The 23,152-nt window shown below is 44.0% G+C and overlaps 1 protein-coding gene across 11 annotated transcripts in view; it reads left to right on the top strand.

The window, feature by feature from the left end:
• Nucleotides 1-23,152, top strand: part of LOC115140936 (oxidation resistance protein 1-like) — a 231,135-nt gene that overhangs the window by 159,325 nt on the left and 48,658 nt on the right. For 6 of the 11 annotated variants that reach the window (XM_029679436.2, XM_029679435.2, XM_029679438.2 and 3 more), the window contains one exon: nt 7,722-7,807. In XM_029679436.2, coding sequence (XP_029535296.2) covers nt 7,722-7,807 — 86 coding nt within the window. Of the gene's footprint in view, nt 1-3,853; nt 4,093-7,721; nt 7,808-23,152 lie in introns of all 11 variants that reach the window. The other 5 variants (XM_065028024.1, XM_065028022.1, XM_065028020.1 and 2 more) reach the window with 1 other exon arrangement.

Below are 23,152 nucleotides of genomic sequence, written 5' to 3'. Positions count from 1 at the left end.
TTGGGTAAATTTTGGCCCATTCCTCCTGACTGAGCTGGTGTAACTGAGTCAGGTTTATAGGCTTCCTTGCTCGAAAAAGCTTTTTCAGTTCTGCCCACACATTTTCAATGGGATTGAGGTCAGGGCTTTGTGATGGCCACTCCAATGCCTTGACTTTGTTGTCCTTAACCTCTCTAGGGTATGTGGTACGCTAGCGTCATACCTGGCCAACATCCAGTGAGATTGCAGAGCGTCAAATTCATATACACAAATACTCATTATAAAAATTCAGAAAACAAAACATGTTTTACATAGGTTTAAAGATTAACTTCTTATGAATCCAACCACGGTGTCAGATTTAAAAAATGCTTTGGGGCGAAAGCATACCTTACGATTATTTGAGAACATAGCCCAGCAGACAAATTACATTACAAACAGTAACCAGCTAAGTAGAAGAGTTACACAAGTCAGAAATAGAGATCAAATTAGTCCCTTACCTTTGATGATCTTCATATGGTTGCACTCAGAAGACATTAATTTACTCAATAAATGTTCCTTTTGTTCGATAAAGTCTCTTTATATCCAAAAACCTCAGTTTTTTGTTTAATCCACAGGCTCAGTCAGTAATCCACAGGCTCAGTCAAAACAGGCAGACAAAAAATCCAAATTGTATCCGTAAAGTTCATAGAAACATGTCAAACGATGTTTATATTCAATCCTCAGGTTGTTTAAAGCCTAAATAATCGATAATATTTCAACCGGACCGTAACGTTGTCAATATAAAAGGTAAACAAGAAAGGCACTCTCTCGGTCGTGCGCATGAAAAAGGTCTGTGACACGGCAGGGTCCACTCATTCAGACTGCTCTTACTCCCTCATTTTTCAGAATACAAGCCTGAAACAATTTCTAAAGACTGTTGACATCTAGTGGCAGGCATAGGAATTGCAATTTGAGTCCTAAGTCAATGGATACTGTAATGGCATTGAATAGAAAACTACAAAACTTGTTTTTTAAACTACTTCCTGAATGGATTTTTCTCAGGTTTTCGCCTGCCAAATCAGTTCTGTTATACTAACAGACACTATTTTAACAGTTTTGGAAACTTTAGAGTGTTTTATATCCAAATCTAGTTATATGCCTATCATATATTCTGGGCCCGAGTAGCAGGTAGTTTAATTTGGGCATGCTTTTCATCCAAAATTCCAAATGCTGCCCCCTACCCTAGAGAAGAAGCCATTTTGCCACAACTTTCGAAGTATGCTTGGGGTCATTGTCCATTTGGAAGACACATTTGCGACCAAGCTTTAACTTCCTAACTGATGTCTTGAGATGTTGCTTCAATATATCTCATGTTGCCATCTATTTTATGAAGTGCACCAGTCCCTCCTGCAGCAAAGCACCCCCACAACATGATGCTGCCACCCCTGCGCTTCACGTTTGGGAGGGTGTTCTTTGGCTTGCAAGCCTCCCCCTTTTTCCTCCTAACATAACGATGGTCATTATGGCCAAACAGTTCTATTTTTGTTTCATCAGACCAGAGGACATTTCTCCAAAAAGTCAGTTGCAAACCGTAGTCTGGCTTTTTTATGCCGGTTTTGGAGCAGTGGCTTCTTCCTTGCTGAGCGGCCTTTCAGGTTATGTCCATATAGGACTTGTTTACTGTGGATATAGTTACTTTTGTACCTGTTTCCTCCAGCATCTTCAGAAGGTCCTTTGCTGTTGTTCTGGGATTGATTTGCACTTTTTGCACCAAAGTGCGTTCATCTCTAGGAGACAGAACACGTCTCCTTCCTGAGCGGTATGGCGGCTGCATGATTCCATCATGTTTATACTTGCGTACTATTGTTTGTACAGATGAACGTGGTACCTTCCGGTGTTTGGAAATTGCTCGCAAGGATGACCCAGACTTGTGGAGGTCTACTTGTTTTTTTCTGAGGTCTTGGGTGATTTCTTTTGATTTTCCCATGGTGTCAAGCAAGGAGGCACTGAGTTTGAAGGTAGGCCTTGAAATACATCCACAGGTACGCCTCCAATTGACTCAAATGATGTCAATTAGCCTATCAGAAGCTTCTAAAGCTATGACACCATTTTCTGGAATTTTCCAAGCTGTTTAAAGGAACAGTCAATTTAGTGTATGTAAACTTCCGACCCACTAGAATTGTGATACAGTGAATTATAAATTAAATAATCTGTCTGTAAACAATTGTTGGAAAAATGTCTTGTGTCATGCACAAAGTAGATGTCCTAACCGACTTGCCAAAACTATAGTTTGTAAACAAGACATTTGTGGAGTGGTTGAAAAACGAGTTTTAATGACTCCAACCTAAGTGTATGTAAACTTCCGACTTCAATTGTATACTGTATATGGAGTAAGTTATACGTTTGCCTCCTTGTGGGTTTCAATGGGCCTGTCATACAGAACCTGTCTGAGGAGGAGGTTGTTGTTGTAAGGTACTATGTATCAACATGTTGTGACTGGTGTAATTACAGTGTTACTACACAGGTATAAGAACTGAAGTTAACTGAATGTAAAGTTTTACCAGTCGGTGCCCTCCACCCCTCAACACCCTGTCCTGAGCAGCTACATGACTTACCTAGCTAAATAACATGAATGGCAGTATACTGTGAGTAGGACCCTTCTCTCCCCTCTCCACCCCCTCACCTCTCCTCTCCACCCTCTCACCTCTCCTCTCCACCCCCTCATCTCTCCTCTCCTCTCCACCCACTCACCTCTTTTCTCCACCCCCTCCCTCCCCTCTCCACCCCTCTCCTCTCAACCCTCACCTCTCCAACCCCTCACCTCTCCACCCCTCACCTCAGCTCTCCACCCCTCACCTCAGCTCTCCACCCCTCACCTCTCCTCTCCACCCCTCACCTCTCCTCTCCACCCCCTCACCCCACCATCTCCCTCCCTCTCTAACCCCTCACCATACCTCTCCCTCAACTCACCTCTCCAACCCCTCACCTCTCCTCTCCACCCCCTCACCTCTCTCCACCCACTCACCTCACCTCTCCACCCCCTTACCTCTCCTCTCCACCCCTCACCTCACCTCTCCACCCCTCACCTCTCCACCCCCTCATCTCACCTCTCCTCTCCACCCCTCACCTCTCCTCTCCACCCCTCACCTCACCTCTCCACCCCCTCCCTCCCCTCTCAACCCCCTCACCTCTCCCCTCACCCATCCCTCCCCTCCTCCACCTCCCCACCCCACCTCTCAACCCCCTCACCTCCCCTCACCTCTCCTCTCCACCCCCTCACTTCACCTCTCCATCCTCCATTGTTTTGTAAATATACAGCCTTCCTATCAGTAAGTCACAAGACCGGACTCACACACTGCTCAGCACCAGTGTTGTGTTTTTATTTCAAATGCCAAAGATAATGTTGTTGAACTAGATTGTAATATTCCATGAAGAAAAATTATGGGACTTGCTTTAACTCTTTAACAGTATTTTTGTAGTAGTGGGAGAAGTTTAAATTGTTTTACTTAAGTGAAGCAGTTAAACATAGACAAAGTAACATTTAGTAAAATAATTGGTCTGATTACTTTGATAGAAGACACTAACAACAGCTGTAGGCCTCATTACCAACAATTATGAGACAGCCACTAGGGAGGTAAGGACCCTGGCGGAGTAGTGCCAGGAAAATAACCTCTCCCTCAACGTCAACAAAACCAAGCAGCTGATCGTAGACTTCGGGAGACAGCAGAGGGAGCACGCCCCCATCCACATAGACCGGATCACATTTAGAGAAGGTGAAAAGCTTTAAGTTCCATGGCGAACACATCACTGAGAATCTGAAATGGACCATCCACACAGACAGTGTGGTGAAGAAGAAATTTGGCTTTGCCGCTAAAACCCTCACAAACTTTTACAGATGCACAATTGAGAGCATCCTGTTGGGCTGTATCACTGCCTGGTACGGCAACTGCACCGCCCGCAACTGCAGGGCTCTCCAGAGTGTGATGTGGTCTGCCCAACTCATCACCGGGAACACACTGCCTGCTCTCCATGACACCTACAGCGCCCGATGTCACAGGAAGGACAAAAAGATCATCAAGGACATCAACCACCCGAGCCATAGCCTGTTCACCCCACTATCATCAAGAAGGCGAGGTCAGTACAGGTGCATCAAAACTGGGACCGAGAAGCTGTTTTTCAGTCTCTATCTCAAGGCCATCTGACTGTTAAATAGCCATCACTAGCCGGCTTCCACCTGGTTACACAACCATGCGCCTTAGAGGCTGCTGCCCTATAAACATAGACATGGAACCACTGGTCACTTTAATAATGGAACACTAGTCCCTTTAATCATGTTTACATACTGTTTTACTCATTTCATATGTATATACTGTATTCTCCTGTATTTTCGTCAATGTCACTCCGACATTGCTCATCCTAATATTTACATATTTCTTCATTCCATTATTTTACTTTTAGATTGTGTGTATTGTTGTGAATTGTTAGATATTGCTGCACTGTTGGAACTAGGAACACAAGCATTTCTCTACACCTGCGATAGCATCTGCTAAGTATGTGTATGTGACCAATAAAATGTGATTTGATTTGTGGGGCAGTTAGATCACACATTTCATCATAAATAAGTCCACTCACACGACTATACTTGTATACACTCTCCTACTAGAATACCTCAGTGTACGGACTCTCCTAATAAAATACCTCAGTATACGAACTCTCCTACTAGAATACCTCAGTATACGAACTCTCCTACTAAAATACCTCAGTATACGAACTCTCCTACTCCAATACCTCAGTATACGAACTATCATACTACAATACCTCAGTATATGAACTCTCCTACTAAAATACCTCAGTATATGAACTCTCCTACTAAAATACCTCAGTATATAGTATGACAACTGTAATACAGAAGTTCAGTAGACAATGAGGCATTGTTGAAGTTTTAAATAAATGAAAAACTATCCCAGACCGGTTGTGTACGTTTTAAAGGTTGAACAGCTGAAACAGTGTAAGAGGAGATAGTGTGCTTAAGAATAAGAATAAGCCAGAAGTATGACAAAGATTTAAAGTGGGATGTCTGCTGTCGCAAGTCCATTCATGAAATGAAGAGCAACAGTGTATCAGCTGTGGTGGTATAGCTGTTGCTTGAGTTCTGCTTCTTTTGGATAGAGAAAGATGCTAATGAAATGAGATAACATGACCTTGACACACATCTGTGAAATCTGGTGTTACACAACCCACTGTTTGTGCAGAGATAATCCTTTAATGAGACTTGCTGTGGCCCAAAGGGACAGTCGCTCACATTATTTGGGACTTTCATCTCACTTAGTTGCCATCTCGCACCATACTCTAAAACACAACGCTTGTATTCGCAGTGTGCACTGCACAATTAAAACATATACTTATTCAATGCTGTTGTTTAGTGTGCAACAACGTTTCACACAAACAGAACATTTGATTAACAGAGTAACTTCATTTGTGATGACAGTGTTTAATCAATTGTCTCCTATAGATCTAATTTTGGTAAATTCATTGTAAATGTCCATTTTTGTTAGTGGATAACATTGTGTACAGGATGTTCTTTCTTGCTCTAGCAGAAAAGAGCAGAGTTTATCTGGCAGGCTGTTTACTAGAAGTGAACAGGTTCTCTGTAAAGGGGTAAGAGGGGTTAACATGTGTTCCTGTGGTGTAGACCCACTGAGATCTGATGATCTTTGTTGTTTAACGTTGTGGTTGTGCTCTGCTCCCAGTGTGAAGAAATAGCTGTGTTTCTGATGGCACATCATCACAGTCCATGTTGAGGTTCAAATTTAGACGATTCTCTCCCTCACTAACACCCTGCTGCTGTGAATGGAGCTCTGAGTCTCCCCCCTACCTCTCTTTCTGGTCTCTCTCTAATGTATCTCTCAACTTGGTCTCTGTCTAACGTATCTCTCTTTCTGCTCTCTCTGTAGCTCTCTCTCTGTAGCTCTCTCTCTTCCTCCTCCCCCTCCCCTCTCCTCTCCTCTCCCTCCCTCTCTCTCTCTCTCTCTCTCTCTCTCTCTCTCTCTCTCTCTGTGTAGCTCTCTCTTCCTCCTCCCCCCTCCCTCTCTCTCTCTCCCTCTCTATCTCTGTAGCTCTCTCTTCCTCCTCCCCTCTCTCTTTCTCTCTTTCTCTCTCTCACTGTATCTTTCTTTCTGCTCTCTCTGCAGCTCTCTCTCTGTAGCTCTCTCTTTCTTCTCCTCCCCCCTCTCTCTCTCTCTCTCTCTCTCTCTGTAGCTCTCTCTTCCTTCTCCCCCTCCCAACTCCCTCTCTCTCTCTCTCTCTCTCTCTCTCTCTCTCTCTCTCTCTCTCTCTCGCTGTATCTTTCTTTCTGCTCTCTCTGCAGCTCTCTCTCTGTAGCTCTCTCTCTGTAACTCTCTCTTTCTTCTCCTCCCTCCCTCTCTCTCTCTCTCTGTAGCTCTCCCTCCCCTCCCCTACCCTCTCTCTCTCTCTCGCTCTCTGTAGCTCTCTCTCTGTAGCTCTCTCTGTAGCTCTCTCTTCCTCCTCCCTCCCCCCCCCTCTCTCTCTCTCTCCCTGCTCTCTTTCTTTCTCATATTGGTTTTAGAATCAGGTGGTATTTATTCTTGGTCTTGACTTAGCCCTCATACCGCCACGTCAGTGTTTCGGTATCACATTAGTGTTATGTCTATGACCTGAAACAATATGTAACAGAGTTTCATGTCAGATACAGTGCTGTTATACAACTGTAGTGTAGTGTAGTGGGGTGTCAAATAAACCAAACCAGACAGCAGAGACACCATACCGTCTGATCGCCAAAGCTATCTCAGGCTTTATGATGCATTTGACAGACTGCAAACATTAAACCTACTACATTGCTTATCATGGTGAATACTGAGTGAAGTCATGGCTACAGCTCCACCGGAAGCAGCTCCTCTTCCTCTCCCCCTCTTCAGTGCAGTGAGTCCTGAGCCCCAGAAATAGAATGGCTGCATGTCGAATGACTCATGTGTTTCAGCCCGAGCTGCTCGGTGACAAAAACAGAAGAAGTTAAGGACGTGTTAGGCTTCTGATCTGATCTGCTGCATAGCCTGCATACTGAACATAATGGGGGAAACCTAGCCGACTGAGAGAGAGGATGTGCTCTGTACTGTACCGTAAGCCTTCTACCCCCAGCCCTCGGCCTCTGCTCTCTTCCAGCCCCATCCCTGTGATTTCAGATCCAGCCCTATACCCCAAGCCCCAGTCCTATACCCCATAGAATACCCGAGTCACGACCCGCTCCTGTCTCCCCCAGCTCCAGCTCCACCCCTCGTCCAAGTTCACAGATCCTGTCTCCTGCCTTCAGCCCCCTCTCTCTCCTATCTCCCTCCCAATCCTCCCAGCTCCATCCCCTCCTCCTCTCCTCAGTTCCTCATGGAGGTCAAGGTGCTGTGTGTCTGCTGTGAGAGGAGAGCCAGCAGCAGAAGGCAAGGTGAACTGGAATCAACGCATGTCATTGTGCTGCGTGGTGGAGGGCTACAGAGAGAGAGAGAGAGAGGGAACAAGAGAGAGTAGGAGAGTGAGAGAGGAGGAGAGACAGCTAGAGCAGCGAGAGCTTGTGAGGAGAGGGAGAGAGAAAGAGGCTCCACTCCGCTCACATCGCAGGCTGACTGGCTCGCACACTCACTGTTGACGAATGAGCTGTCTACCCGTGTGGCTGGGAAACGGCGGCTTGTGACAAGGCAAGCTGGGGAGAGAGAGGAACATGAACGTAATGCGTACCTTGCCTCGCTTGCTTTCAGATACCGGCCAGAAGAAGAGTCAAGAGAAGAAGGATGGCAGCAGACGCATGTCGTTCCAGAGACCCAAAGGAACCATTGAGTATGCTGTAAGTAAACAGAGAGACTCTGTCTGGGTGTTTTAATGCTTTTTACTGCTCCTGCTGCTGCTGCTGTGCTGCTCTGTGTGTCTACTGGCTGTTGCCTTAGTCTGATAGCTGCTGTTGTGGTGCTGTGTTATTATGTTGTGTTATGAAAAGGAACCTGGCCATGCTGGCTCACATCGTTAGGAGTGTGTGTGTGTGTGTGTGTGTGTGTGTGTGTGTGTGTGTGTGTGTGTGTGTGTGTGTGTGTGTGTGTGTGTGTGTGTGTGTGTGTGTGTGTGTGTGTGTGTGTGTGTGTGGAGGGAGAGAACGAAGCGTTTAGTATTTTACAGTTGCACATGTGCATCGTTCAATGTCTGTTTACGTAAAGGGGGACTGTGTATGACCAGCCAGAGCTATTGCCTCTCTACCGTATGATGGAAATATATTATAATAGATTAGACATGTATATCAATCCTGCTCCATTCTGCATTTGGATGTAAAGGAAGAGAGAGGATTGTAGTTGTGTACGTATGTACGTTTTTGGCCAGAGGAGAACCGAGAGAGCGAGACACTCAGTCAGAATGTGTAGTCTATATGTAATTCAGTTCATTCTGCGTGGTGCTTAGCAGCGAGCATTCCACCACTGTTTACGAATGACCTTCCACCTGGTGTTGTCATTGCTATTCATTTGCCATCTCTGCTGTGTGTGAGAGTGAGACAGAGACAGACAGACCCGTATCCGGATGATCTGAAAATGGAGTCTGTCTCTGCTGCTGCTCTGGCTGGTAGTGTTCTTGAAATGACCCTCAAATCCAGGTTCAGTCAGACAGGTTTCTCTCTTTCTTCTCTTCTCTCCCTGGTAACACTGCATGTGTGGCAGAATGCTGTGGAGCTCGATCAGCCTGGCCACAGAGAGGAGAGGAGAGGAGAGGAGAGGAGAGGAGAGGAGAGGAGAGGAGAGAGGGAGGGAGGGAGGGAGGGAGGGAGGGAGGGAGGGAGGGAGGGAGGGAGGGAGGGAAAACTGGTGGTCATCTATCATTTAGCCAGCACATTGATTTCCACCTTGTTTGATGACATGGTTCAGCATCCAGGGACATTTTTCTCAACCAAATATTTTCTCTCTTTTAAGCTCTGATGCTTTGATTCAGCAGTAATTGCGTGCGTGCTCCCAATGCTTTCTGTTATCGCTGGTGTTGCTGTTGCATTTGGCACATTTTATACAGGTGACATTCAGAACAGCCCCTACCCCCACCTCTCATCCGCTCTCACCACCTCCCCTCAGAACAGACCTAATTGTCTCTCTGTGCCACAGGTGATTTGACAAGCCAGTTGCATGAAAAGTGTACAATGGCAGGACAGGACTAGATATTTGTAAAAGCAAAGACAGTTTGTCATGGACTGATGTTAGAGAGAGGGGGGGGGTGTTACAGTGGATAAACATTGGATTCAGGGAAAATATGCTCGTTAAATCTCACTCACACAGCAGCACGCACCCCCCTTGTCTCTCTCGCTCTCTCCTTCTCTCTCTCTGTTTCTCCCTCTTTCCTCGTTCTCTCTCTCTATACGCTCTCTCCTTCTCTCTCTCTCTGTTTCTCCCTCTATCCTCATTCTCTCTCTCTCTATACGCTCTCTCTTTCTCTCTGGAGGGATCCCAGATAATATTGTGAGGGATGGAGGGACCCATGCCAGCGGTTGTGTGAAGTTTCCAGTCATGACATGCTGCAACGCCGCCCTTAGAGAGTGTTTAAGGTTGTGTGGCATGGCTGCCTCCATCCCTCACACACACACACACACACACGCACACACACACACACACGCACGCACGCACGCACGCACACACACACACACACACACACACACACACACACACACATGCACACACACACACACACGTACACACACACCCACACACACACACACACACGCACACACACACGCACGCACGCACGCACACACACACCCACACACACACACACACACACGTACACACACACACACACACACGTGCGCACACAGAGACGTACACACACACACGTGCGCACACAGAGATGTACACACACACACACACACGCACACACACGCACACACACACACGTGCGCACACAGAGACGTACACACACACACACACACACACGTGCGCACACAGAGACGTACACACACACACACACATGCGCACACAGAGACGTAGATGCATGGAAACTTTCCCAGTGATTGAGAAGCAGCTTTATCTTAAACTGATCTTCCACGCTGTGCTGTGCTGCACTGGGCCTGGGGACGGACAGCTACTGTTTCCATCCGTTCTCACCAGATAGATACGTTTATAATCCTCTGCCTGGTGCCTACAGAAAAGAAAAGGGAGGCTTGGTCCCTTTATCAAATATTGTAATCTCTCTTGTTTTAGACATAAAAATAAACCTCAATATTTGCCTTCTCATTCTGATATTGGCACACCTATTGGCTGACCTTCAGCCAATTAAAAATGGTGTTTGTTTGAACTCCAGGAAGTAGAGTGAATGGAATGGACTACATTGTTGTTCCATGTAATTTCAGCAAGCCATGACACCCACCATCCCAGATTGTTCTGAAATCGTTTATGTATTAAGAAACAGATAAGATTAGCATTCCTGCAACGTTATTTTGTTGAAATATAATTTGATTTATGAGAAATTAAGCTAATTGAATTGCACCTAAATTGGCCTTTTAAAATGATAGGATTCATATAATATTCAATAAATATAGTACATAACATCCAATTTGGACCCCAAAATCTAACAATGAGTAAGACAGGGATAAAATTATATTTCAACAAAATATTGTTGCAGGAATGCTAGTCTTATCCGTTTCTAAGAACAGAAACAATTTCAGAACATTCTAAGATGATAGGTGTCGAAATCCTCTTTATTGTGCTTTTTGAGGTGGAACAACCCTACATCAACGGTGGGAGACATTTTAATGTGTCTGAAGTTAATGACTAATGACATGTTCTAGTTGTGTGGTACTTCACCACAGTGTGAGGTAAGGACTCCTAATGACTGTAGGATGCACTGTGATGCGCTGCAGAAGGTTGTGTGTGTGTGTGTGTGTGTGTGTGTGTGTGTGTGTGTGTGTGTGTGTGTGTGTGCGTGTGCGTGTGTGTGGGTTGCACGGGCCTATTGCAACTTTCTGCCCTGTTTCTATATTGTACATCAGGCCGGTGTGGAGAGGGTGGGAGAACATGAAAGGCAGAGCTAAGGTTAGTTTTAGGAGCTAGGGTTAGGTTTTTGGGTTACGGTTGGGGTTCATTTTAATTTAATTTACCTTTATTTAACGAGACAAGTCAGTTAAGAACAAGTTCTTATTTATAATGACGGGCCTACCCCGCACCCTCCAACCTGGGAGACACTGGGCCAATTGTGCACCTCCCTTTGGGACTCCCAATGCAGCCCGGGATCGAACCAGGGTCTCGAACCGCTGCGCCACTCGGGAACCCCAAATTAAGGTTAAAGTTAGGGTAAGAGTTTAGGGGTTAGGGGTTAGGGAAAGTAGGATTTTGAATGGGACTGAATTGTGTGTCCCCAGAAGGTTAGCTGTACAAGACTGTGTGTGTGTGTGTGTGTGTGTGTGTGTGTGTGTGTGTGTGTGTGTGTGTGTGTGTGTGTGTGTGTGTGTGTGTGTGTGTGTGTGTGTGTGTGTGTGTGTGTGTGTGTGTGTGTGTGTGTGTGTGTGCGTGTGTGCGTGTGTGTGGTGAATTGATTACTAGAAATAGATGAGTCAGTCAGTGGGGGACTCGATCCTCACAATCACTCCTATTGATAGCATTATTCACACTGGTGTGGTGGTGGTGGGGGGGGGGGCAGAATGGGCCCACTGTTTCAGGCTTTTCACATCTGTATGTATGTGAGAGAGGGAGAGGAGAGGTCAGTCATCAGCACTGTCACCACCCACTCTGTCACAATAACAACTCTGAGGAGCAGCAGTCAAATGTCAACGCATGTACTGCAGCTCCACTATCTTACTATAGCACCATGCTTATTGGAGATGTAGTAGTCATGGCAATGCACTGTTCTGTTAGCTTCTTCAATACCAATGTATGTGGCCCATATGGTTCCTATAAGGGATGTAATGAATCACCATATGCATCGGCCCCTAGTTCAAATGTTTAAGTAGCAATGGTTATCCAAATGTTTTAACGTTTTTTTAAACAATTCTAATAGATGCAACAGTTGGGCAATGGATGAAGATACGCCCAACTTTTTACATTGTTATAATCCATCAGATATTGACTGAGTTATAGCACATACAACACTTTACTGCCACAGACAAATAATGATTTTGGTGGGAATTCAGGTAATTTATAGTTTTTTTTTAATAAAGAAAATGATAGGTGCCTAATTTGCAGAAATACACTGTGTATTTGCATATATCTTTAAATTAACATAAAGGGGGGGCTGTAACCACCAAACACTTGCTCTGTCTACCTTACCTGCTCTCACCTGCGCTGTCTAGACTGCCTCATGAATTACTGTTGTTGTCATGTTCTCTTGCATAATTCAACAAGTGTGTCAATAGCAGGATACCCTCAGATTAAAAATCAACACACTTGGCTTGAATTGGAGTCACGGTCTCCACTGCTGTTCTGTGTCCTCTGCCTCTGACTGGGAGAATGTCTGTCCTAGCTGTCAGTTGTAATGGCTGTAAAATTAGGCATCTGAATGATGAACAACGGCACAGCAGTGGCACACACAATGCATGCCATTAGGGTGGTAAAGACAAAGTCGCTATGGCAACTGTCATCCCATATGCACATATCCAGGCTTCATCAGACAGGCTGCATTGTAAGCCACTGGAGCGATAGTCCTTCTGATACTACATTCTGGATGATTAAACCATTTGCAGAACGTATAATTTATATTCATTCCTGTTTGATTGCGCACACTGACTCCTTTTCTTGTTTTGTGACTCACATTTCACCTTGTTTTGGATTCTATCAGTTTTGACATCAGTTTATTGGGAATTGAATTGGCTTGATTAATCCCTTGATTAGAAAATGTTGTCTCTATATATATTTTTTTATGCATTTACTTGTATGTGGGCCAGGTTATAGCTGACCTAGCAAGCATTAATGTGATGGTAGGCTACACACTGCTGTTCCACGGGTCTGTCTGGATCCAGTCTGATGTTCCACCACAGGGTAGAGTTTTGGTCATGTGTGTCTTTCTATGGCACCATTAGTCAGCTCTGTCTGTCTGTCCTTCTTGAGTCAGTTTGTCCTCTCAGTCAGACAAGGTGACCACTACCAGTCACCAGGATGTCTGTAACATACTGTATGTATGTGTGTGTGTGTGTGTGTGTGTGTGTGTGTGTGTGTGTGTGGTGTGCGTGTCCTCCTAATATTAGATTGTCTAACTGTTAGACTCTAACAGTTAGGCAATACACATTTAATAATTATAATTGTTAATTAATGATTCCCATCAACAGGCAGTAAATTACCGTCCAATAAGGAAACAGTGCTGAAACAGGCTGTATTGGTGCTGAAACAGGCTGTATTGGTGCTGAAACAGGCTGTATTAGTGCTGAAACAGGTTGTATTGGTGCTGAAACAGGCTGTATTAGTGCTGAAACAGGTTGTATTGGTGCTGAAACAGGCTGTATTGGTGCTGAAACAGGCTGTATTGGTGCTGAAACAGGCTGTATTGGTGCTGAAACAGGCTGTATTGGTGCTGAAACAGGCTGTATTGGTGCCGAAACAGGTTGTATTGGTGCTGAAATGAGGAGGTAAAGCTAAAAAGAAATAGTCCATGGATGAGATGTTAGCAAATGGTACTCAGTAAGAATCAATGCAGTGTGCTGCTACTGCTGAACTAGTCTGGATGAATGGCTGTGCTGCCTGCATTAGTGTTGGAGCTACAGACTGTAACAGTATGCGGTGGATATTGACTGTGCTTATGTTCCCAACAAGCTAAAATAGGAGTTGGCTTTCTGTCCGAAGAGACAGACTTTTATCTCCTGCGAAAAAATATAAGTAACACCTAATTTAACACTGCCACTCTTAAGTATTCTTAAGTACTGCACACCAAGTTATAAATACTGTAGACCTTTATTGTTGGGCTTGTACTTTTAAGATGTTGTTATTGCCCATGTTACAGGCTGTAAATGTGGTGGTTATCATTGGTGTCTCCTAGTCCAACTGTTTGGCTTCTGATATCAACAGCAGTGCCTTTCTCTGCCTGCCTTTTCAAGACACTTTATTCATCAACATGGTATGTTGTAAAAGCCCATCTGTTACAAATCGGATAAGACTACAAATCAATCACAGTAGTTCTTGATTTGGCAGTTCTAAAAGATAGGTCATCGACAGTGACAGTCTGCTATAGTGATTGGTATATTAACCTATTCCCTATATAAACTCAGCAAAAAAAGAAATATCCCTTTTTCAGGACCCTGTCTTTCAAAGATACAACTTCACAGATTGTAAAGGGTTTAAACACTGTTTCCCATGCTTGTTCAATGACCCATAAACAATTAATGAACATGCACCTGTGGAACGGTCATTAAGACACTAACAGCTTACAGGCGGTAGGCAATTAAGGTCACAGTTATGAACACTTAGGACACTAAAAAGGCCTTTCTACTGACTTTGAAAAACACCAAAAGAAAGATGCCCAGGGTCCCTTATCATCTGCGTGAACGTGCCTTAGGCATTCTGCAAGGAGGCATGAGGACTGCAGATGTGGCCAGGGCAATACATTGCAATGTCCGTACTGTGAGATGCCTAAGACAGCGCCACAAGGGGGCAGAACGGACAGATCGTCCTCGCCGTGGCAGACCATGTGTAACAACACCTGTACAGGATCGGTACATCCGAACATCACACCTGCAGGACAGGTACAGGATGGCAACAACAACTGGGTTACACCAGGAACGAACAATCCCTCCATCAGTGCTCAGACTGTCCGCAATAGGCTGAGAGAGGCTGGACGGAGGGCTTGTAAGCCTGTTGTATGGCAGGTCCTCACCAGACATCACTGGCAACAACGTCGCCTATGGGCATAAACCCACCGTCGCTGGACCAGATAGGACTGGAAAAAAGTGCTCTTCACTGACGAGTCGTGGTTTTGTCTCACCAGGGGTGATGGTCGGATTCGCGTTTATTGTCAAACTAATGAGCGTTACACAAAGGCCTGTACTCTGGAGCGGGATCGATTTGGAGGTGGAGGGTCCGTCATGGTCTGGGGCGGTGTGTCACAGCATCATCGGACTGAGCTTGTTGTCATTACAGGCAATCTCAACGCTGTGCATTTGGGAACTGTTGGATTGGAGGGTGAGGGCTAGGGTCATTCCACCCAGCAATGTCCGGAAACTTGCAGGTGCCTTTGTGGAAGAGTGGGGTAACATCTCACAGCGAGAACTGGCAAATCTGGTGCAGTCCACGAAGAGGAGATGCACTGCAGTACTTAATGCAGGTGGTGGCCACACCAGATACTGACTGTTACTTTTGATTTTGACCCCCCCCCTCCCCCATCCCTTTGTTCAGGGACACATTATTCCATTTGTGTTAGTCACATGTCTGTGAAACTTGTTCAATTTATGTCTCAGTTGTTGAATCTTGTTATGTTCATACAAATATTTACACATGTTAAGTTTGCTGAAAATAAACACAGTTGACAGTGAGAGGACATTTCATTTTTTGCTGAGTTTAGTTCACTACTTTTGACCGAGCCATGTGCTGGCCCTGGTCAAACATAGTGCACTACATTATATAGGAAATAGGGTGTCTTTTCAGTTGCAGCCAGAGTGTTAATTGGTTATATTGAAAAGTTCCTTACATAAATGTGTCATTTCCAGTGTTTATACAGGCATGGTTTGATATTGATTCTGTTTTAGTTATTTAGCTTGGTGTCCAGTTCGGTTAACATCCAAAATAGCGAGTGAGTGAAGTCCTCATCTCACAAAGTATTTCACACTTTCCCCATGTAGTTCGCACTGGAACGATGAGAATTGTTTTGTTGTCTTCTAAAGATGGTATTGGGATTTTAAGTTGTGAAAGAAACAGGGTGTATAGTATAATTAAAGGTGCAATATGAAGAGATCACGCCGCCCTTTCCTGGTAGCAAAAATTCTAATAGTTTGCCTAATTTCATTTTATTTGCCAAACAGGCAGTGTAGAGAATCATTGTACCATCTTACCCGCTGTGAAATATATTTTCAATAACCAAAAATATTGTATTTTCAGCTGTTTTAAGCTGGTGTACAAAAGCAAAAGTAAAGGATACTTAAACAGGTAGCATAGAAATAGCGCACATAGAACAGATGTACAGCTTCTTAGACTGGCTTTCAATGACATATATATACTTCATATTTCTATGTGAAATTTAGTCGGGTCATATTGAAGTTTTTAGTCACTCCTCCCTAACACCACACACAGATAGAGGTTCATGGTTGCTAACATGCTGACTACATCAGCCATGCGTGCGCCATCATGTTGATTTTATCTATCCCCACCAGATGGGTTCATGACACGTAGGTTAAAATACCAAAATCAACTGTGAATCAATTATATTAATTTCGTGTCAGTTCTAAACACACATGAAACATTCATGGACAATTTAGTTAGCTAAACTGTTGCTAGCTAGTTTGTCCTGGGACATGAACATTGTGGGCTCTATTTTCTGCTGGTGTTCAGCCAGTGCAGTTGTCAAACACACGCTCTTTTGCAGTTTCGACCCGTTAAAGCTGGCACTTTTCTGTTTTCTAACCCTTTTGCACCAGGATTGGTCATTTAGCTGTCTTATATGAGCTCACTTGCACTGAGATGGAAGGGGTGGCAATGTCTGAGGTGTGTCTTTAAAAACGTGCGCCAAAGGGCCAATTTCAGGTAACGCTGGTGAGGATATTTAAAATCAACCAAAAGCTGGACTTAGCGGTAACACGATTGGTTATGGCATGGATTTTGAGAGCGGAGGCGCAGCCTATCCAGCCATGACGCACAGTGCCCATATGCACATGGAATGCAAGATATCAAATTTTATTTGTCACATGCGCCAAATAGACCTTACTGTGATGGTAAAATAGAGTTAAGAAAATATTTACTAAATAAACTAAAGTTAAAAAATAAAAACTGAAGTCAATGAGCATGGGTACAGGTTAGTCGAGGTAGGGGTAAAGTGACTGTTCATAGATAATAAACAGTGAGTAGCAGCGTTGTAAAAACAAAGGGGGGGGTCAATGCAAATTGTCCAGGTGGCTATTTGTTTAGTTGTTCAGCAGTCTTATGGCTTGGGGGTAGAAGGAGCCTTTTGGACCCAGACTTGGCGCTCAGGTACCGCTTGCCATGCAGTAGCAGAGAGAACAATCTATGACTTCAACATTTTGGGGGTTTTGGGCCTTCATCTGACACCGCCTAGTATATAGGTCCTGAATGGCAGGAAGTTTGGCCCCACTGATGTACTGTGCTGTACGCACTACCCTCTGTAGCACCTTACGGTCGGAGGCCGAGCAGTTGCCGTTCCACGTGGTGATGCAACCGATCAGGATGCTCTTGATGGTGCAGCTGTTGAACTTTTTGACGATCTGGGGACCCATGACAAATCTTTTCAGACTCCTGAGGGGGAAAATCCGTTGTCATGCCCTCTTCACAACTTTCTTGGTGTGTTTGGACCATGATAGTTTGTTGGTGATGTGGACACCAAGGACCTTGAAACTCTCGACCTGCTCCACTACAGCCCCATCGATGTGAATGGGGGATGTGTCCGACCCTCTTTTTCCTGTAGTCCACGATCATCTCCTTTTGTCTTGCTCACGTTGAGGGGAGAGGTTGTTGTCCTGGCACCACACTGCCAGGTCCCTGACCTCCTCCCTATAGGCTGTCTCATCATTGTCAGTGATCAGGCCTACAACTGTTGTGTTGGCAGCAAACTTAATGATGGTGTTAGAGTTGTGCTTGGCCATGCATTCGTGGGTGATCAGGGAGTATTGTTAGATTACTTGTTAGATATTACTGCATGGTCTGAACTATAAGCACAAGCATTTTGCTACACTCGCATTATCATCTGCTAACCATGTGTATGTGACCAGAAACATTTTATTTGATTTGAGTACAGGAGAGGACTAAGCACGCACCCCTGAGGGGCCCCCGTGTTGAGGATCAGTGTCGGAGATGTGACTTTTGTTCCCGTAAACCCATTTAGTTTCATTTGATTAAAAAACAAGCATAGCCTCCTCTCAATGAAGGTAGTTTTATTTGTCCTGCCCATTGCATTCACCAAGTAGCCAAGACTATCATAAAGGATATGGCTCGTGACACCGCTTTGAAATAAATCTAGTTTGGGATCATCCACTTTTTATCTATGTAGCCTATTGTACATTATTTTATCCAGCTCCTCTCATTTTTTAGGATGTGCATAAAAAAACCTCCATGTAGGCTATATGCCTAAAAACCCCTCCATGTAGGCTATATGCCTAAAAAACCCTCCATGTAGTTTATATGCCTAAAAAAACTCCAAGTAGGCTATATACCTAAAAAACTGTCCATAAAAAAAAAAAACTCCATGTAGGCTCCTAAAAAACCCTCCATGGCTATATACCTAAAAAACCCTCCATGTAGGCTGTCCATGTAGGCTATATGCCTAAAAACTCCATGTAGGCTATATGCCTAAAAAACCTCCATGTAGGCTATATGCCTCCATGTAGGATATATGCCTAAAAACCCTCCATGTAGGCTATATGCCTAAAAAAAACCTCCATGTAGGCTATATGCCTAAAAACCCCTCCATGTAGGCTATATGCCTAAAAAACCCTCCATGTAGGCTATATGCCAAAAAAAACTCCATGTAGTCTATATGCCTAAAAACCTCCATGTAGGCTATATGCCTAAAAACCCTCCATGTAGTCTATATGCCTAAAAACCCTCCATGTAGGCTATATGCCTAAAAACCCTCCATGTAGGCTATATGCCTAAAAAATCTCCATGTAGGATATATGCCTAAAAAACCCTCCATGTAGTCTATATGCCTAAAAACCCTCCATGTAGGCTATATGCCTAAAAACCCTCCATGTAGGCTATATGCCTAAAAACCCTCCATGTAGGCTATATGCCTAAAAAAACTCCATGTAGGATATGCCTAAAAACCCTCCATGTAGGCTATATGCCTAAAAATGCCCTCCATGTAGGCTATATGCCTAAAAAACCCTCCATGTGCCTAGGCTATATGCCTAAAAACCCTCCATGTAGGCTATATGCCTAAAAATAACTCCATGTAGGATATATGCCTAAAAACCCTCCATGTAGTCTATATGCCTAAAAAATGTAGGCCCTCCATGTAGGCTATATGCCTAAAAAACCCTCCATGTAGGCTATATGCCTAAAAAACCCTCCATGTAGGCTATATGCCTAAAAAATGTGGCTATATGCCTAAAAATAACTCCATGTAGGATATATGCCTAAAAACCCTCCATGTAGTCTATATGCCTAAAAACCACTCCATGTAGGCTATATGCCTAAAAAACCCTCCATGTAGGCTATATGCCTAAAAAACCCTCCATGTAGGCTATATGCCTAAAAAACCCTCCATGTAGGCTATATGCCTAAAAAACCTTCCATGTAGGATATATGCCTAAAAAAAACTCCATGTAGTCTATATGCCTAAAAAACCCTCCATGTAGTCTATATGCCTAAAAAACCCTCCATGTAGGCTATATGCCTAAAAAACCCTCCATGTAGGCTATATGCCTAAAAAACCCTCCATGTAGGCTATATGCCTAAAAAAACCTCCATGTAGGCTATATGCCTAAAAAATAACTCCATGTAGGATATATGCCTAAAAACCCCTCCATGTAGTCTATATGCCTAAAAAACCCTCCATGTAGGCTATATGCCTAAAAAACCCTCCATGTAGGCTATATGCCTAAAACATAACTCCATGTAGGATATATGCCTAAAAAACCCTCCATGTAGTCTATATGCCTAAAAAAAACTCCATGTAGGCTATATGCCTAAAAAACCCTCCATGTAGGCTATATGCCTAAAAAACCCTCCATGTAGGCTATATGCCTAAAAAACCCTCCATGTAGGCTATATGCCTAAAAAACCCTCCATGTAGGCTATATGCCTAAAAAACCCTCCATGTAGGCTATATGCCTAAAAAAAACTCCATGTAGGCTATATGCCTAAAAAACTTTCCATGTAGGATATATGCCTAAAAAAACACTCCATGTAGGCTATATGCCTAAAAAACCCTCCATGTAGGCTATATGCCTATCATGGAACTAGAGATGAGATGATCCGGTGACCCTCGTATTTAGAAACATTCAAGTTATTTTCCTGTAACATTAGCTTGTTTTACATTTTGTTTGATTAAAGAACAAGTCCTTATAGGCTACCCTTACCCTACCTTACCTTTCTTATCCTGGCCATGCATTAGCCAAGTAGGCTATCCATAAATTGTTTCTAAATGGTCTCCTTTTGCTGTCATGCTTTTGCATTATTCACAATTCACATAGGCCTATCTGCAGTGCATAGGCTACTCTACTCCGTTCGGCTTGCATCCATCCCCATTTCCAAAGAGCAGCTCTTGTCTGGTTACCAAAGACGTGCTCCTCCAAACATATTCAAATTACTGGAGCCTAGTATTTGTTATTTGAGGAGAAGTGTGATGCGTAAAGGCCAATACTTATTGAAGTCAGTTACAACAATGTTGACTGTCAACCCTCCAAACATATTGATCAAACACTGGATGTTTTTTCTTTACTGTTGCTATTACTCATTACTTTAGCCTATGCTGTTGAATAAACTGTATCAATCCACAATGGACTAGGAAGAGAATATTCTGTGTCTCCAGCCGAATTAGAGTTGCTGACAGCGCAAAGACCTTCAATAACTGGTATCCAATAAGGATGGGACTTGCAGAGCGTGGAGTCTCTCAAATAGAACCAAGGACTATTTTAGTGCTTGGCTAGGAAGATGCTAGTTCACATGTATGTGTACATTTATTTTGCAACGCTCGCGCATGCAACATGGCCGTTGTGGTTTGGCTGAATTTCTGTTTTTATATTTGAGCTTCTGTATTTCTGTATTCTTCTGTTTCTTCTATGTTTATAGCATTTGAAAATGATTCGGTTGGTGTCATATGTGACTGTCACTGACACAATATTCCTGCTTTATTCATTTTCCAATGTGTCTGTTGACTTGTGTGTCTGACGCTCACGTTAATACCTGCTTGCATTGCTTATGACTGTGTGTGAGGGTGCGTGTGTACATGGTGTGCGTGTGTGGTGTGTGTGTGCGTTTTTCTGTCTTTCTGTCTAGGCCCAAGACTGTCCTCCTGTCTGGGGAGAAGTTGTTTATCTTACAAGTTTAGAAGACCAGACAATGACATTCCTCCATGTTGTTTTGAATTGTTTCCTTCTTCTGTCCTATGAAGTCACCTGACTGAGCCAGTCTCATGACAGCACCATGATCCACCATTATACAACTCAGAGTCACTGTCAGCAGCAGCACACACACACACACACACACACACACACACACACACACACACCGTCTGTTCTGTTCTCCTGCCTCTCCCACGAGCCCCCTCTCTCACAAACTAGGAGTTCTTGACATCCCTGTCATCGTTAGTTGGTAGGCAGAACCCCACAGGACTTGTGAGTTATTTACCAGCTCAGACACATATCTCTGTAGTGCAGTTATATAGCTACCAGAAGAATCTGGCTAATGCACTTTAAAGGACACAGCTGGCTACAGGAAGTAGATAGAATAGTTGCCAGTTTTCCTCAATGTCAACCCACACAGGCTGTTATATCTGTGACACTCGGTCTGCATCCGAGTGTCACAAGCTGTAGGCCTATAGTGTAATGTATGTAAATTACGTCCTGTGTCCCCCTTTACTAAGTTTGTTTATCCACTGGGCCAAATATACTAAGATGTCAATCAAACTGGATGATGATTGAATGTGAGCGTCAGGTGTTTGCCTGGTGGGTTGGTATCATGTGAGTAAGGTCATATGGTAAAACAAGGCTTATATTGACATTCATGTAAACATATGCTCTTCCTTACCTCCAGTTAGTGTAGTCAGTGGTGCTATTTAATGAACATCCACCATCTACAGTCCAGTACACTACTACACTACACCAAGCCAGTCTGAATAGACTACTGAACTACACCAAGCCAGTCAGAATAGACTACTACACTACACCAAGCCAGTCTGAATACACTACTACACTACACCAAGCCAGTCTGAATACACTACTACACTACACCAAGCCAGTCTGAATACACTACTGCACTACACCAAGCCAGTCTGAATACACTACACCAAGCCAGTCTGAATACACTACTACACTACACCAAGCCAGTCTGAATAGACTACTGAACTACACCAAGCCAGTCTGAATAGACTACTACACTACACCAAGCCAGTCTGAATACACTACTGAACTACACCAAGCCAGTCTGAATACACTACTACACTACACCAAGCCAGTCTGAATACACTACTACACTACACCAAGCCAGTCTGAATAGACTACTACACTACACCAAGCCAGTCTGAATACACTACTGCACTACACCAAGCCAGTCTGAATACACTACTACACTACACCAAGCCAGTCTGAATACACTACTACACTACACCAAGCCAGTCTGAATACACTACTGCACTACACCAAGCCAGTCTGAATACACTACTGCACTACACCAAGCCAGTCTGAATACACTACTACACTACACCAAGCCAGTCTGAATACACTATTACACTACACCAAGCCAGTCTGAATACACTACTACACTACACCAAGCCAGTCTGAATAGACTACTGAACTACACCAAGCCAGTCTGAATACACTACTACACTACACCAAGCCAGTCTGAATACACTACTACACTACACCAAGCCAGTCTGAATACACTACTACACTACACCAAGCCAGTCTGAATACACTACTGCACTACACCAAGCCAGTCTGAATACACTACTGCACTACACCAAGCCAGTCTGAATACACTACTACACTACACCAAGCCAGTCTGAATACACTACTACACTACACCAAGCCAGTCTGAATACACTACTGCACTACACCAAGCCAGTCTGAATACACTACTGCACTACACCAAGCCAGTCTGAATACACTACTACACTACACCAAGCCAGTCTGAATACACTACTGCACTACACCAAGCCAGTCTGAATACACTACTGCACTACACCAAGCCAGTCTGAATACACTACTACACTACACCAAGCCAGTCTGAATACACTACTACACTACACCAAGCCAGTCTGAATACACTACTACACTACACCAAGCCAGTCTGGATAGACTACTACACTACACCAAGCCAGTCTGAATACACTACTGCACTACACCAAGCCAGTCTGAATACACTAC

The sequence above is a fragment of the Oncorhynchus nerka genome, linkage group LG14 (assembly GCF_034236695.1).
Source record: "Oncorhynchus nerka isolate Pitt River linkage group LG14, Oner_Uvic_2.0, whole genome shotgun sequence".
NCBI classification, from domain to species: domain Eukaryota; kingdom Metazoa; phylum Chordata; class Actinopteri; order Salmoniformes; family Salmonidae; genus Oncorhynchus; species Oncorhynchus nerka.
Note: the sequence above shows the minus strand (reverse complement) of the source record. Positions and strands in the feature narration are given on the sequence as shown.